The sequence below is a fragment of the Heptranchias perlo genome, chromosome 26 (assembly GCF_035084215.1).
Source record: "Heptranchias perlo isolate sHepPer1 chromosome 26, sHepPer1.hap1, whole genome shotgun sequence".
NCBI lineage: Eukaryota > Metazoa > Chordata > Chondrichthyes > Hexanchiformes > Hexanchidae > Heptranchias > Heptranchias perlo.
Window position 1 is genome coordinate 33,186,225 of NC_090350.1, and position 17,807 is coordinate 33,204,031.

General features: G+C 42.0%; 1 protein-coding gene across 9 annotated transcripts in view; it reads right to left on the minus strand.

Annotated features, from left to right (window-relative positions):
* The window catches only part of qkia (QKI, KH domain containing, RNA binding a), a 91,628-nt gene that overhangs the window by 36,921 nt on the left and 36,900 nt on the right, over positions 1 to 17,807 (minus strand). For 5 of the 9 annotated variants that reach the window (XR_010967318.1, XM_068006732.1, XM_068006734.1 and 2 more), the window contains exon 4: positions 2,459 to 2,620. Coding sequence is in view for 7 of the 9 variants with exons in the window: in XM_068006732.1 (XP_067862833.1) it covers positions 2,459 to 2,620 (162 nt within the window). In the remaining 2 variants the exon portion in view is untranslated. The remainder of the gene's footprint in view (positions 1 to 2,458; positions 2,621 to 17,807) is intronic. The other 4 variants (XR_010967319.1, XM_068006733.1, XM_068006731.1 and 1 more) reach the window with 1 other exon arrangement.

The following is a 17,807-nucleotide window of genomic DNA, read 5'->3' on the forward strand; positions in this document are numbered from 1 at the left end:
ATGGATAGAGCAAGAGAGAATAGGTGCTGCAGCTTCCTTTGCTCAATGTATTGAAAGGGCCTGAAATCACCTAAATCCTGTTCTCCATTTAAAATTAAATTGGAATAATTTAGGGTCAGAGAAGAGAAAAGGGAGAAAATAAGCAATAAAGGTTAATGCGGCCAAGAGGCCAGGTAGCTTGGATTTTGCACGCCTTTGCAGCGTTTTCCGAAGCAGAAAGAGAGGTGGTCCTCCAGTGGTCTTTCTCTTCCAACCCTGTCTTCAAGCATGGCACCAGAAGCAGCAACCGCCCTTTTTAATGACTTGATATTCACTTCCCCTATAGATGTTACTTCCCATAGGTTTAGGGGAAAAAAATTGTTCAAATTGAAACTTTACCTGTTTTTGAAGGCTGCAAATATTTTGACATTATTTCAGGAAATTAAGTTATAGAACCTCCATTATCCACTATATACAAATTTTTACAGGCCTTACGGAAAGCATTACCTCATGGTTCAGCATTTTGTTTATGCATACATTTCATCTCTAATATTTATATTGCATTATCACAGTCTTGTAATACTGCACCACATGTGTAAGACCAAAATTCAGGGACTCTCAATTATTTGCCAATCTTCATCTTACACACGGGTCACCTCCATTTTTGTGGATAAGGTTCCTTTTTCCTTAGTCAGCCTGTACTGTGAAGTAAGTGGAATACATACATTTAATGTGGTTATTCTGATCCAGAAGACTGGAAACAGCTTCACAATGAAAACAATATTTTGTTCTTAGTGCACTGGCCACACAATTGGCACATGTACTTAGCTTAAAACTAGGATAGACATTGAAGAGTTAATGATTTATACCTTAAATTATGTAACCCATTCTTTTGTTCCATTTATACAGCATTTTCCAACTGGGGAGATCGCCGTTCCTCATTAATGTTTTATCAGAGTTTAGGATCACCAAAGTGCAGGGAGGTATTTTGCTTAATATAGAAAATGTGCATGCATTGCATAAATGGTGTAGGTTGTGCACAGAAAAAAAAACTGCAAGCTCTGGAATGGGTTCAAAAGGAGGATCAGAGATTCTACAAGCTCTAAAGGTCGAAGAACTATAGAAGCTAAAGGAGTTAAATACGGTCCCATTAGAGCTGAAAAAAAGATCTCCCATCGCAACGCTGACAGCAAATCAGAAGAAATGGTGTTGAATAAGCAAGCGCAAAATGAAATGGTGTTGGTGAGAACAGATGATGTTTGGGATGGAGTACTGATTCTGTGAAGATTTGGATGTTGGTGGGGGAAGAGTTTAGGGGACTGGGAAAGTGACGTGCATGGGAAGATCATGAGTAGTTTGGGGGATAGCAGTGAGTATTTGATGAAGGAAAATATTGACAATTAGGCAAAGGTTACTTGAGGTAGAGCACAGAGTAGTGATAAGGTGGGGGGCTGTAGTAAATAGTTGAGGGGTAGGTAGTACTTGGTGTAAATGAGTACTGGGGACAGAATTAGGCAAGTGAGTTAGAGACAAGCAACACAGGGTAACATGAGGCAGCAACTGCAATGTTAACTCTTTCTTTCACCGCAGATGCTGCCTGATTCGCTGAATATTTCCAGCACTTTGTTTTTATTTCAGATTTCCGGCATTTGCAGTATTTTGCTTTTGACAAGGGGTGGGGGGGAAGTGAGCAATTTTGGAGGGACTAGTTAGCATGTGGGTGAAAGGTGATGGATATGGATATTGACAATGAATTGGGGTTAGTGAGTAATAGGGAAGGGAACAGCTGAGGGTTAAAAAACTGTGCGTAGAGACCCATTTGTCAGACTGGATGAGAAATTCTTCATGTTGAACAGAAAAGCAAAGAAGAAATCTCAATCTAAAGCACAACTAACTTAACATTTAGCATTATCTAGTATATCAGTCTGCCAACATAGATTATTGAAGCATCCGTACAAGAAATGGTTATATACGCAACATGGAAGAAGTACAATTGCATGGGTCTGGTGCCAAAGCATGAAGAAAATGGTCCGAGTCTCGTACTGGGATCTAAACATGAAAGACTAGAAAATCTAAATAGATCATTCTCATTTGTATCTTTTGTCCTTCCAGGTTTAGTAAACAGTTGAGTTTATATTTTTGTGAAAGCAATCCAAGTGTACTGAAATAACTATTTACAATCATTTTGGAAGCAATTTCACACAATCACTCAATTTTAAAACTGTATTGCCGCAGTGAGTTTTAAACTGCACCATAGCAGAAGCAGCGATTTCTGAAAATCCCTCTTATGGTAATGTTCAAAATTCCATGTTACCCACTATCCAGTATTTTCGAAAAAAAAGTTACTGCCAAATATCAATTCATATTCGATATGGATATTTAGGGACAGCAGATTTCATTAATTACATTTTGAACGCAAAATATTTAGTGAGATAACTATCAGCAGGAGCATCAGCTAAAAATTTCCAAAGCAACTTACAGCAGGCACAAGTAGTTTCTTAACCTCTTCAACAGCTCTTCGTAACTTCAATTCGGCTCTGTTTTGTGTGTCTTCAACGGTTATTAACACATGGAGCTCTTCATTCAGATGTTCCCAGTTGGGTTTGCCTCGGTTCTGTTCTTCCTGTAAAGACAAGAAAACCTACATAGAATTACATAGAATCTACAGCACAGAAACAGGCCATACGGCCCAACTGGTCTATGTCCGTGTTTATGCTCCGCTAAATGACCTCTCCTCACCCTGCCCCCATATCCCTCCATTCCCTTCTGCTTCATGTATGCATTAAGACTCCCTTAAATACATTGATGCTATATGCTTCAACCACTCATGTGGCAGCACATTCCATGATCTCAACTCGTAAAGAAATTCCTCCCAAATTCTTCATTTGATCTGTTAGCGACCAACTTATATTCATACCTCCTTGTTCAGGACTCGCCCACAAGTTTCTCCACATCCACCCTATCGAACCCCTTCACCATTTTTAAAGACCTCTATTATGGTGGGGGAAGAGGGGGAGAAGGGAAAAACAAAGTAATAGTAAACAAAGTGCTAGGGAAATTAATGGGACTGAAAGCCGATAAATCCCCAGGACCTGATAATCTGCATCCCAGAGTACTAAAAGAGGTAGCCATGGAAATAGTGGATGCATTAGTTATCATCTTCCAAAATTCGATAGATTATGGAACAATTCCTGCAGATTGGAGGGTGGCAAAAGTAATCCCACTATTTAAAAAAGGGAGAGAAAATAGGGAACTACAGACCGGTTAGCCTAACATCAGTAGTAGGGAAAATGCTAAAGTCTATTATAAAGGATGTGATAACAGGACACTTGGAAAATATCAACAGGATTAGACAAAGTCAACATGGATTTATGGAAGGGAAATACTGTTTGAGAAACTTACTGGAGTTTTGAGGATGTAACTGGTAGAATAGATAAGGGAGAACCAGTGGATGTGGTGTATTTGGATTTTCAGAAGGCCTTTGATAAAGTCCCCATAAGAGGTTAGTGTGCAAAATTAAAGCAAATGGGATTGGGGGTAATATACTGGCACGGATTGAAAATTAGTTAACAGACAGGAAACAGAGTAGGAATAAATGGGTCTTTTTTGGAGTGGCAGGCAGTGACTAGTGGGGTACCGCAGGGATCAATGCTTGGGCCCCAGCTATTCACAATATATATCAATGATTTGGATGAGGGAACCAAATGCAATATTTCCAAGTTTGCTGACGACACAAAACTAGGTGGGATCGTGAGTTGTGAGGGGGATGCAAAGAGGCTTCAAGGCAATTTAGACAAGTTGAGTGAGTGGGCAAATACATGGCAGATGCAGTATAATATGGATAAATGTGAAGTTATTCACTTCAGAAGGAAAAACAGAAAGGCAGAGTATTATTTAAATGGTGATAGATTGGGGAATGTTGATGTACAAAGGGACCTGGGTGTCCTTGTACACCAGTCACTGAAAGCAAACATGCAGGTGCAGCAAGCAGTTAGGAAGGCAAATGGTATGTTGGCCTTCAATGCAAGAGGATGTGAGTATAGGAGCAAGGATATCTTACTGCAGTTATACAGGTGAGACCACATCAGAAGCATTGTGCGCAGTTTTGGTCTTCTCACCGCCTGCCACCCCGAAAAAGACCCATTTATTCCTACTCTGTTTCATGTCTGTTAACCAATTTTTAATCCATGCCAGTATATTACCCCCAATCCCATGTGCTTTAATTTTGCACAATAACCTCTTATGTGGGACTTTATCAAAGGCCTTCTGAAAATCCAAATAAACCACATCCACTGGTTCTCCCTTATCTATTCTACCAGTTACAGCCTCAAAAAACTCCAATAGGTTTGTCAAATATGATTTCCCATTCATAAATCCATGTTGCCATTGAGGGATTGCAGCGATGGTTCACCAGACTGATCCCTGGGATGGCAGGACTGTCATATGAGGAGAGATTGGGTCGACTCGGCCTGTATTCACTCGAGTTTACAAGAATGAGAGGGGATCTCATTGAGACATCAAATTCTGACAGGGCAAGACAGACTGAACGCAGGAAGGATGTTTCCCCTGGCTGGGGGGGTCCAGAATGAGGAGTCACAGTCCCAGGATACGGGGTAGGACATATAGGACTGAGATGAGGAGAAATTTCTTTACTCAGAGGGTGGTGAACCTGTGGAATTCTCTACCACAGAAGGCTGTGGAGGCCAAGTCACTGAAAATATTTAAGAAGGAGCTAGATAGATGTCTGGACACAAAAGACATCAAGGGGTATGGGGAGAGAGCATGAATATGGTGTTGAGATAGAGGATCAGCCATGATCACATTGAATGGCACAGCAGGCTCGAAGGGCCGAGTGGCCGACTCCTGCTCCTATTTTCTATGTTTCTATGACAAGGGGAGAAGGGAAAAGGAGGGGGGGAGGCTGAACAAAAAAAATACATGATTCTGGCTCATTATCTATCCTGTTTTAGATGCATCCAGGCAATTAAAGTTAAATGTAAAACTTCATTGGGAACTAAATTGATGCATTAACTGCAGTGGTTTTTCACAGCACATATCCCCAGTTGCAACATTACCATGAAATCAAAATATCTTGGAGCTAATATCACTTGTGACTTAATATTCACTTGCCCAGAAACAGTCATTACAAAAAGGAGTCACCATCTTGAGGACGCATTGTTTATGAAAGCAAACTCAAGCTGAATCAACTAAAAAAAAACAGATGATTCGGCACACATCTGCCAGTATAAACTTAAGGAAGCAAATCAGAGACGAAACAAAGGGAAAAGATTGCAGCATACACCGGCCATCATTAACAGCAATAGAATCAAAAGTCAATCAAAAATTATAGTCAAATCTCCTCTATAAATGAAGTAATCTCCTGCAATGCAACCGGCTTTGTAATGACACAAAACACCTTGATTTCATCTAACAAAAGAAAATTCTGCTGGAAATGTAGACACAGTTATCCCAAGTGACTGGAAACTCCTAGGTTTGATCACCGAAAGAACTATGGAATCTTGCAACTTAAATTCACAATGCATGTGTGTCAGCAGCAAGAACAACAGTGACAAAATAGGTAACCCTCAATAGTTGATGGTTGTAAAAGCATCCAGTTTGAAGTACCACAGCAGGTTTCTTTTCCAGGGACTGGACGTTGGAGTAATGTCAGTGCAGTGACACTAAGCATTTAATTTTCTGCTCTAACAAAATTCTCGATGAAATAAAGCAGCAACGGTTGAAAATAAATCTGCTTCAAAAGACTACCCAGCATGGAAAAGGACTAGTATTTGTTTAAAGTGCTCCTATTGCATTCAGATTTGAAGTTACAATGGTCACCAGATTCCACTCATTTCATGGAAAAACTAGATCATGGCAATGCAAACGGCAGATTGCAGCCCCACACCTGAACCAGGAAGGCCTTGCATCTTGAAATAAACACAAGATAGGCTACTCCCAAAGGTTCTTTACTTGCCCCTGAATAGATCGTTCTCTTGCATCACCATTATGATATTTATTTGAATATAGGCTGTGATTTTAAAGCACAAGATAAAAGGGTTTTAGGTTTGGATTGTGATGTGAGTGTTAATTTCCTCCCACATACAGGACCAGCCTATAATTTGAAGTGCACTACTTTTGTTAACAAAATGCACCAGTTTGCTAAATAAGGAACATTAGGATAAAAACACAACAGTCCCACTGTTGCAATTTTTTTTTAAAAAGCAACAATTTTCATTGCAAAACATATTAACGTGCTGTTGCAGTTTTAAAAAAATCCAGCAAGTGAAACACATTTTAAAAAACAGCAAATGTGGTTCAAGCTCAAATAAGAAAAATAAAGTGAATGTTGGGGACAGGCAGATTTATACGTGGGCAAAAGTAAATGAATGGACTAAGTTTAACAATAACTCCAAATGTCAAATCTTACTGAACATTAATATTGGACCTAGCGATGAGGGGTTACACTTATGATGTGAGTCTTGAGAAGTTAGGGTATTCCTTCAGTAAAGCTGAAAAGGTGACAGTAGAAATCTTTAGAATTATTAAGGGTATAAGTGAGGACAGAGAAGGTTGAGGAGAGATTTGATAGAGGTATTCAAAATCATGGGGGGTCCAGACAAAGTAGATAGAGAGAAACTGTTCCCACTGGCAGAAGGGTCAAGAACCAGAGGACAAAGATTTAAGGTGATTGGCAAAAGAACCAAAGGTGACATGAAGAAAACTTTTTCACACATCAAGTGGACAGGATCTGGAATGCACTGCCAGAGGGGGTGGTGGAGGCAGATTCAATCATGGCCTTCAAAAGGGAACTGGATAAGTACTTGAAAGGAAAAAAGATTTCAGGGCTACGGGGATAGGGCAGGCAAGTGGGAACAGCTGGATTGCTCTTGCATCGAGCCGGCACGGACTCGATGGACTGAATGCCTCCTTCCATGCTGTAACCTTTCTATGATTCTATGACAATGGTAGCACCTTTAATGCCATTTAGCCTCACAACTCAAGTGCAGACCTGCAGCCTTCCTGCTCTGCGTAACACTGCTACAAAGTCTGCATTATAGCTTCATTTTACGAGTGATGTATTGAAGCAGCTCTAAAGCAGACTTTGGTGCAGCACTGCACCACAGACCAAATCCCCATTAATCATAATATGCACACACTATCGTCCACCAAATAAAAGGGGAAAGGAAAAACGTTGCAATTGCAAAAAATGCTGCAATTGGGAATTACCTGAAGGAGTTACTTAGGTCCATTCACACTTAAAGCTTAACGTAGATGCTGAAGGTACAGACATACCTACACAAGCTTCTAGCAGACTATGGCCTGATGAGATAATAGTGACCATCGTCAGACCCATGTTTCTAACCCTTCCTCCCCATCAATAGTTAATGTAATTCTTCAGCACTACCTTCAGAGTGTAAATTGGGTGTTAACACCTGAACTGACTTCGAAACAAAAGCAGTGCAAGACCATTCCCAAATCAAAATCATTTCACATCGACACTCATGAGCCAAACAGATATCACCCACAAAAAAAGTTAAAATTAATAATTCCTCGTGACTGGCTTAAAATGGTCACTTGGGGTGTTTTACCAGTATCAGGGACCATCAAAATAATTTTTTTTTAAACCAATTTCCACAAATAAATCCAGATTTTTTTGGCTTGTGAATCAGTAAAAACTGACCAATTTGACAGAAAAATGCACCTGAAATTTCCCATTATTTTCTTACCAAAGGTCTGATCCAGAGAGGCTTAAGCATCCAATCGATGTCAGCACACGTGCTGCACACATTGTGTTGACATCATGATGTGCCCACACCCTAAACCCGTTTTCAGCAGGAAAAAAAAAAGAGAATGCCCTGCAATTCACTTTAGTTTTTAAATAAGGACCCAGATCATCTTACTGCTATGAAGAGGATATTCCTTATACATCAAACAAGTCTTTCATGCCTAGTAAGGGATGGAGCAAGGACAGCAATGCACAGTTGTCACAGCAATAAGTCCACCCCCAACCCCCGAATCATGACGCAGGTCACAAAGGTTGTGTTTACTAAGAGCAAGATTGCAACTATTCTGGTCAATAATCTCCAACAATTTATTATCCCACCATCATAATGGCAGGTATATGGCTAGAGCCACAATACATACAGGTTCTTCAATTTTACTTTTAATTTGAAGAAACACATCTGGGGTGAAATGAGTGATGGTGAGCCTCGAAAGTGGTGTCTGCGAACTGTGCAAATAGTGAGCTGTCATTTAGCTTGAATGTACAATGGAGTCCCTTGGCTTGTTATCTTGAGTTTTAGAAATCTTCAAAATAAAATTAATTTTATCAACACTTTGCCTGGTTTTTGGCGTCCATTCCCCCTATTGATTTTCTCTCATTTTTAACACTAAAGAACTTGAAAACGCATTTTCAAGTGGCAATAAATGCTGACTTCAATGATTCTTTTGAAGTTATGAAGTTGAGTAAATTATAACAGCTTCACAGTCCCAAGAAAATTGTGTGCATATCTATTGTCACACTTAAAGAGAGATTAGAAGTTGAATATTTACCTGTAATGGAACAGAACATTTTGAAGGAACTTTTTTTAAAAAAAATTCGTTCATGGGATATGGGCGTTGCTAACAAGGCCAGCATTTATTGCCCATCCCTAATCGCCCTTGAGAAGTTGGTGGTGAGCCGCCTTCTTGAACTGCTGCAGTCTGTGTGGGGAAGGTTCTCCCACAGTGCTGTTAGGTAGGGAGTTCCAGGATTTTGACCCAGTGACAATGAAGGAACGGTGATATATTTCAAAGTCGGGATGGTGTGTGACTTGTGCTATGTTTGAGTGTAGCATCGAAGACTCTCCATTTAGAGCCAGAAGGGTGTGAGAACTGAACTAGAAAAGCACAAATCAGTCAAAAGAACAGGAAATGGTGCTGGTGGAAACCTACAAAAGATACCGGAGCAGTGAAGCCATGGCTGGAAATTTGATTATATAAACATTTCTGACCCTGAGTACTGAACACTGCAGCTTATCTCTTCAAATTTCAAAACTATTCCTGCAACTTACTTTGCATGTTGTTTTCATATATGTCTTATGTATAGAAAAGTGAAAATTTATCGATCCAATGCTAAAGAGATGTGAAAGCTTGATGCAGTGAAACTTACAACTGGGTCTCTCTAGTTAAAACTTCAAAAAGGAGAGTGTTTTTAAGGCATCTACACATTTGACTGAATTCTGTCAGTATAGTTATGAGCCAACATTCCAGATTTTAAAAAAATGCTTGTAACACAATGAAGTAGCCAATATGGTACAGACATACCTACACAAGCTTCTAGCAGACTATGGCCTGATGAGATAATAGTGACCATCGTCAGACCCATGTTTCTAACCCAATAGTTAATGTAATTCTTCAGCAGAAGTTTATTATTGTGCTCAAGGTTGAGGTATGTCTGTTTAAGAAACATAGTAGGATACCAACTTTTTCAGATGGGTGGGGGGTGATGGAGGAGAGGGAGAAAGAGGACAACAGAAGATGCAAAAACTGGTGGCATGGCTAGGATAATTTAATCATGCAATAATTGTGGGGTCTCTGCAGTTTTAACTCTTAACTTTCAGTATTCCATTCCTGCAGTACCTTTTTTTTACAAGCTGTAATTGCTTGAAGCAAAGTGGCTTCACAGAACTCTGATTTGTGGATTGGAATGAACAATAAATATCCAATTACTGGTATTCACAGACCCACAGGATTTTTGAACATTTAACACACATCCTACCTGTGCGACATTTATTTGACAAATAATGTTGAACACACCCACATTTTTTCTCCTATTTTGATTATCAAGAACTTCAAATAAGCCCAGGACTGAAATACGGGAAGACTTCCAGTTTTCCAACATAACTATTAAAACAGAACTGCTAAAATTCCAGTGCCAACTCTGAATAATGTAACAATGGACATTTTACTAATTCTTGCTTCCATCACCCCCCCTCCTCAAAAAAGGATGCCTTGTTCCCACAACCATAGTACCTGGTATCCGATTAGTCTGTGGCCGACACCAAACTAGATGGCTTTCAATTTAATATCACACAGCAGCGCAGCCTCAGCCATCAATATAAACTCTGCCACTGGAGGTGGTGACGGTCAATAAAATATGGCCACCAGCAGGCTAAACAGATGAAGTGGTCCAGCCCACCTCTGTACAGGCAGGGAAGCAGAACTGCTGATTTTCTCCAGCCATTGAGGAAGGAAATAATGTTAAAGAAAACAATGGCTTTAAAATGGTGCCTGTTTAAATCCAATTTAGCTGTGGAAATCACAGAAGGTGGCCATTCAGCCCACCATACCTGTGCCGGCTCTTCGAATGCTATCCAGTTAGTCCCATTCCCCCGTCCTTCACTCACAGCCCTGCAAATTTTTCCACTTCAAGTATTTATCTAATTCTCTTTTGAAAGTTACCATTGAATCTGTTTTCCACCACCCTTTCAAGCAGTGCATTCCAGATCACAACCTTGCTGCTTAAAAAGTTTCTCCTCATCCAGCCTCTGGTACTTTTGCCAATTACCTCAAATCTGTGTCGTCTGCTTATCAACCCTTCTACCACTGGGAACAGTTTCTCCTTATTTACTTAACAAAACCCTTCATGATTTTGAACTCTATCAAATCTCCCCTTAACCTTCTCTGCTCCAAGGAGAACAAGTCCAGTTTCTCCTGGTACCATTCTAGTTAATCTCCTCTGAACCCTCTCTAAATCCGGCCACATTGGATTCAGAGGTAGGTTTGCTTCCTCATTTCGAAAATGTTTGGATAGGCACAGAGTAAGCGTTGGGGGGGGGGGGGGGCAGGAGAGTTGTCTCTCAAATAGGCCGACGGTTCGGCTACCCGACAAAAAAAAATTCATCCGGAATTTAAAAAATATATTGTATTGGTTGTGCAAGAGCATTACTGACAGCTGCACATCAAATCAAGTCAACAGAAATCTATGGTTGAATATTAGTCTTAAGATGTTCATGGAACAGTTTCGTGCCTGCACCTCCCCTACGCCAATCCTCACAGCTGGAGAAAGTATAGATAATTACTGAATAAATTTTACAAAGAATGATCTATATCTATTGATTGTCAAAAGAGAGCCCTTCCCCTCTCAAGGCTTAAAAGTCTTGCTTCTATGCAGCATTGGAAGCCACAGTCATTTAGTTGCACTGTGGTTTAGCAGATAATAAGCAAACCAACTGTAGTGTTCCACAGCTGCCCCATAATAAAAAAATTCAAGCACAGACAAGGTAAATGGAGTCTCAAAATCCTAACACCAGCTAGCAAATTTTCAGAATATACTGCTTGTGCATTTACTGACCTCCACATTTCAAATCCCAGCTTTTACAAAAATGCTTTATTTCTTCCTTATTCACTGACAAAAGCTAAATTCATCCTAAAAAGGAAGGGAAATGTTGCAGCTGCAGTTTTATAATCATTATTCAGTTAACCTGAAGTAAAAGCACCGTAAAAACAAAGTACAAAATTGAAACCCACATCGCACTCCCTAATTTCCAGGAGACTTAATATAATTATGGCCAACTGTAGCTCGAAATACTTAGTTTGCATCCATGTTATCCCACAGTCAATTTATCCAATATGAAAAAGAGGTAATTTGATCCTCAGAAGTCACATGGTATAAATATGGAGCTTCTTTAAATGAATCTTAAAATTAAACATTCCAGTGAAAGGAATTAGTTTAATACATGGGGAAAAAATATTCCATCTTCTGGGATCTGACCCAAAATAAAGTGCTCTCGGCCAGATATCTGGCTCGTAAATTAATTTCCTGCATTTTAAATGATTAAAATGTTTGGCAAGGAGTGTTTATTATGAGGTAATAAAAACAGATTAGGGTTTTGGCAGCAGAGGCAACCGATATTGTGGGGCTGATGGGTCAGATGGGGGAGGAGAAAGGGAACTGAGCTGCAGCCAAATAGTACACCAAGCCTCCACATCTGAGCTTGATGTGGCAGCCAGGAAGGTAGATGTCAGTTGAAGTTGAAGCCAGAGACAAAGGCTTCAGTTTTGCCAAAATTAAACTCAGGAAGTTTTGGCTCCTCCAAGTTTTATTGGAGAATAGGCAATTAGAGACAGTAGCAACAGTCGTTGGGCCAAGGGATGAGGCAGTGAGGTAGAACTGGGCGTCATCAAGATACCGGACAACGTTGGAGATGCACGTAGATAAAGAGGAAGAAGTCATGGATGGAACCTTATCGTACATCAGGTGTGACTGTGTAAGTGTGGAAAAGAAAGTCATTGGATTTTTTAAAAATTTGTTCATGGGATGTGGGCGTCGCTGGCGAGGCCGGCATTTATTGCCCATCCCTAATTGCCTTTGAGAAGGTGGTGGTGAGCCGCCTTCTTGAACCGCTGCAGTCCGTGTGGTGAAGGTTCTCCAACAGTGCTGGTTAGGAAGGGAGTTCCAGGATTTTGACCCAGCGACGATGGAAGGAACGGCGATATATTTCCAAGTCGGGATGGTGTAAGACTTGGAGGAGAATGTGCAGGTGGTGCTGTTCCCATGTACCTGCTGCTCTTGTCCTTCTAGGTGGTAGAGGTCGCGGGTTTGGGAGGCGCTGTCGAAGAAGTCTTGGCGATTTGCTGCAGTGCATCCTATGGATGGTACACACTGCAGCCATGGTGTGCCAGCGGTGAAGGGAGTGAATATTTAGGGTGGTGGATGGGGTGCCAATCAAGCGGGCTGCTTTGTCCTGGATGGTGTTGAGCTTCTTGAGTGTTGTTGGAGCTGCACTCATCCAGGCATGTGGAGAGTATTCCATCACACTCCTGACTTGTGCCTTGTAGGTGGTGGAAAGGCTTTGGGGAGTCAGGAGGTGAATCACTTGCCGCAGAATACCCAGCCTCTGACCTGCTCTCGTAGCCACAGCATTTATATGGCTGGTCCAGTTAAGTTTCGGGTCAATGGTGACCCCCAGGATGTTGATGGTGCGGGATTTGGCGATGGTAATGCCGTTGAATGTCATGGGGAGGTGGTTAGACTCACTCTTGTTGGAGATGGTCATTGCCTGGCACGAATGTTACTTGCCACTTATGAGCTCAAGCCTGGATGTTGTCCAGGTCTTGCTGCATGCGGGCTCTGACTGCTTCATTATCTGAGGGGTTGTGAATGGAACTGAACAATGTGCAATCATCTGCGAACATCCCCATTTCTGACCTTATGATGGAGGGAAGGTAATTGATGAAGCAGCTGAAGATGGTTGGGCCAAGGACACTGCCTTGAGGAACTCCTGCAGCAATGTCCTGGGGCTGAGATAATTGGCCTCCAACAACCACTACCATCTTCCTTTGTGCTGGGTATGACTCCAGCCACTGGAGAGCTTTCCCAGATTCCCACTGACTTCAATTTGACTAGAGCTCCTTGGTGCCATACTCGGTCAAATGCTGCCTTGATGTCAAGGGCAGTCACTCTCACCTCTGGAATTCAGCTCTTTTGTCCATGTTTGGACCAAGGCTGTAATGAGGTCTGGAGCAGAGTGGTCCTGGCAGAACCCAAACTGAGCATCGGTGAGCAGGTTATTGGTGAGTAAGTGCCGCTTGATAGCACTGTCGAGGACAACTTCCATCACTTTGTTGATGATTGAGACATCATCAACAAAGTGATGGAAGGTGTCCTCGACAGTGGGGTGGTAATTGGCCAGATTGGATTTGTCCTGCTTTTTGTGGACAGGACATACCTGGGCAATTTTCCACATTGTCGGGTAGATGCCAGTGTTGTAGCTGTACTGGAACAGCTTGGCAAGAGGCGCAGCTAGTTCTGGAGCACAAGTCTTCAGCACTATAGCCGGGATGTTGTCGGGACCCATAGCCTTTGCTGTATCCAGTGCACTCAGCTGTTCCTTGATATCACGTGGAGTGAATCGAATTGGCTGAAGACTGGCTTCTGTGATGGTGGGGATATCGGGAGTAGGCCAAGATGGATCATCCACTCGGCACTTCTGGCTGAAGATGGTTGCAAACGCTTCAGCCTGGTCTTTTGCACTCACGTGCTGGACTCCGCCATCATTGAGGATGGGGATGTTTGCAGAGCCTCCTCCTCCAGTTAGTTGTTTAATTGTCCACCACCATTCACGACTGGATGTGGCAAGACTGCAGAGCTTTGATCTGATCTGATGGTTGTGGGATTGCTTAGCTCTGTCTATAGCATGCTGCTTCTGCTGTTTAGCATGCATGTAGTCCTGAGTTGTAGCTTCACCAGGTTGGCACCCCATTTTTTGGTACGCCTGGTGCTGCTCCTGACGTAATGGTAGGATTAGAACCATCTAAGATTAAAATTGATGTCCAACAAATAATGGGTAACTTCCACAGAATGTGCTGTAGATTAAAAACGTGCTCCATTTGAAGGCATTTCTACTTACAAAACTAGAATCGGGGGAAGTGAGCGCGTATGAACAATGGAACCCAGTTACTTAGTTCTTGGTTTGGACAATAACAAACCAATTTCATGTTTCAGCTTCTTCAGACACTTGCACAATTCGAAGAACAATTAAAGTGAACCACAAACTCAATTACAATCTCAAAATGTGAGCTGAAGAAAAACGTAGATTGCACGAAAAAATTTATAAGATGTGAGTGTTGGAGAAAAATAAAAACTGTAGGTAGTATGCGCACAACTTGGAGTATGGTGCATTGTTCTGGTCTCCACATTATAGAAAGGATGTCGAGGCAGTGGAGGGTGCAAAAAGATTCACAGGGATGATACCAGAACTGAGGGGATATCCTCATCAGGAAAGGCTGAGCAGGCTGGGGCACTTTTCTCTAGAAAAGGCTGAGGGGTGACCAGATAGAGGTCTTTAAGATAATGATTAGGGTAGACAGAGAGAAAATGTTTCCAAAACTAGAGGTCATCAATATAAGGTAGTCACTAATAAATCCAACAGGGAATTCAGGAGAAACTTCTTTACCCTGAGAGTGGTAAGAATGTGGAACATACTACAACAAGGAATAGTTGAGGCAAATAGCATGGATGCATTTAAGTGAAAGCTAGATAAGCACACAATGAATAGAAGGACATCCTGATATATTTGATGAAGTAGGGAGGGAGAAGGCTCTGTGGAGCATGAACGCCAGCATAGGCCAGTTGGGCCAAATGGCCTAGTTCTGTGCTGTAGTTTCGATGCAACACAATGACAATGTATGTAAGGCATATGCACACCGCATGGCGCTCATACAGGCTTAATGAGTCTGCAGGTTAAATGACTTAAGTATTGAAATTTTACACTCTCACTTTCAAAACTAATTAATGGGAAGATTTGATTTGCAGAACAAATTTCTCAGAACAAGAGCAAGAGCAAAAACCACAAACTCAGCAAAATTGAAGTGCCAATGCCTGGGTAAAAAGTTCTAATTTATTTTCTGGCCCATGTAATCAGTTTCTACAACACAAATACTTTAACCTCTATCAAACCAATCTAGAAATGTTCTCAAGTTGCTCAGAACACTAGCAGAACCTCTATCAAAGTTTTCAGTTGCTGCAACTGATTTTATTAAAAGAAAAATAATGAGAGATTACAGAACTCCTTTAGAACTTTATTCGCAAACGCTGCCAAAACAAATTCTTTTGTCGGAATCAAAAAATAATCCAGAAAAATGCATACAAGATTTTTTTTTAATATAAAGTAGATTTGCACTTTTAAAAAAGTCTGTACATTCTATGTCATTTCTATCAATGTGGTCTCTCCTCCGAAACTGAAACTGAAGAATCAAAACTTAGGGTGAGATTTTACGCCACCCTGCAGGGTGGGAACAGGGCAGCCACAAAGTTAAAATCACCTTATACGTGCTCGATTCTTGCCCACCACCTCATGAATACATGCAAATCAGGGTTCTAACATCTCATCAGAACCTCAATGCACTTCTAACTTGAAAAAAAAATTGGAAGTCCTGCTCAGTGCCCAACCCTGTAAGTAAAACCTAATGGGATTAGTTTCAGAGGGCCACAGGGAGAACTTAGCTGCAGACAGTCAGATTATAGGAATCTGTGTGCCATTGTGCTTTTTGGATTTCCAAGGGATTTTTGAGCTTGGAGATTGCTTGTTTGACTTTTCTCATCTTACTCACCCTGAAAAAGCAGTCACAGCAATCATTGGTGCCATTCTTGCTTCATTGTTTTGGATGGCAGAGAAGAAAGGCAGTTGCAATAACATCAGCCTCAACAACCAGGAAGAGCAGCAGGTGAACCGGTTCAGAGACAGGTGAGGGGGCTGTTCACAGGAGGCCTTATTCAGCCCATAGTGTCGAGGCCAAAAGTGAGTTCCCTGGATACCTCAGCAGTGCACGAGAAGGCTGCACAACTCCAATGGCCATCAAAGTCACCATTACCTTTAACTTTTTTTTGCCTTAGACTCCTTTTCCAGGGTGCATCAGGGGTCATCTCCCAGTCAGTAGTGCACAAGTGCATCAAGCAGGTCATCAATGCCATATTTGCAAGGGCCAATTAATACATCACCTTTCCTCTGGAATCCAGTCAAAAGGTGCCTGCTCTGGGATTTGCAGCAGTGGTTGGCTTCCCTCGTGTTCATGGGTTCACAGACTGCACTCATCAGCCAGCAGCTTTCGTCAACAGGATGACAGAGTCACGTCCAGTCGTGACTGTCTCATCACCAACTGCATCTTAATGTCTATACTCCCTTGTTGTAAATGCTAGGAGATACTGATCTAACCATGTACTGGCATTTAAGGAAGCCTTCCTTCCACAGACGCAGTCCGCGCCCGCATGCAGCAAGACCTGGACAACATCCAGGCTTGGGCTGATAAGTGGCAAGTAACATTCGCACCAGACAAGTGCCAGGCAATGACCAACTCCAAGAACGTCTAACCTCCTCCACGTGACATTCAACGGCATTACCATCGCCAAATCCCCCATCAACATCCTGGGGGTCACCATTGACCAGAAACTTAACTGGACCGGCCATATACATATTGTGGCTACAAGAGCAGGTCAGAGGCTGGATATTTTGTGGCGAGTGACTCACCTCCTGACTCCCTATAGCCTTTCCACCATCTACAAGGCACAAGTCAGGAGTGTGATGGAATACTCTCCACTTGCCTGGATGAGTGCAGCTCCAACACCACAAGAAGCTCGACACCATCCAGGACAAAGCAGCCCGCTTGATTGGCACCCCATCCACCATCCTAAACATTCACTCCCTTCACCACTGGCACACCATGGCTGCAGTGTGTACCATCCACAGGATGCACTGCAGCAAATCGCCAAGGCTTCTTCGACAGCACCTCCCAAACCCGCGACCTCTACCACCTAGAAGGACAAGAGCAGCAGGCACATGGGAACACCACCACCTGCACGTTCCCCTCCAAGTCTCACACCATCCCGACTTGGAAATATGTCGCCGTTCCTTCGTCGCTGGGTCAAAATCCTGGATCTCCCTACCTAACAGTACTGAAGAACCTTCACCACGCAGACTGCAGCGGTTCAAGGCGGCGGCTCACCACCTTCTCAAGGCAATTAGGGATGGGCAATAAATGCTGGCCTTGCCAGTGATGCCTACATCCCATGAACAAATAAAAGACCAGTTAACAAACTGCTGTGGAGCCATACTTGCCAGTGCACCAAAAATATACTTCTTTCCCCCTAAATTCGCAAAAGAATGCATTATTTTAAGAAAAATACCTTCTCATTCATGATGCAAATAATCTTGGATCTGAAATAGCTAGCCAATTCCTGCTCTCAACTTCACCTAGTTTGAACATGTGTATTACTTAATTTTGACAATTTAGTTTTCAGCATTAACAATGCAGCATATGCCTGGAAGCTTTGCAGCAATGGCAAGTAC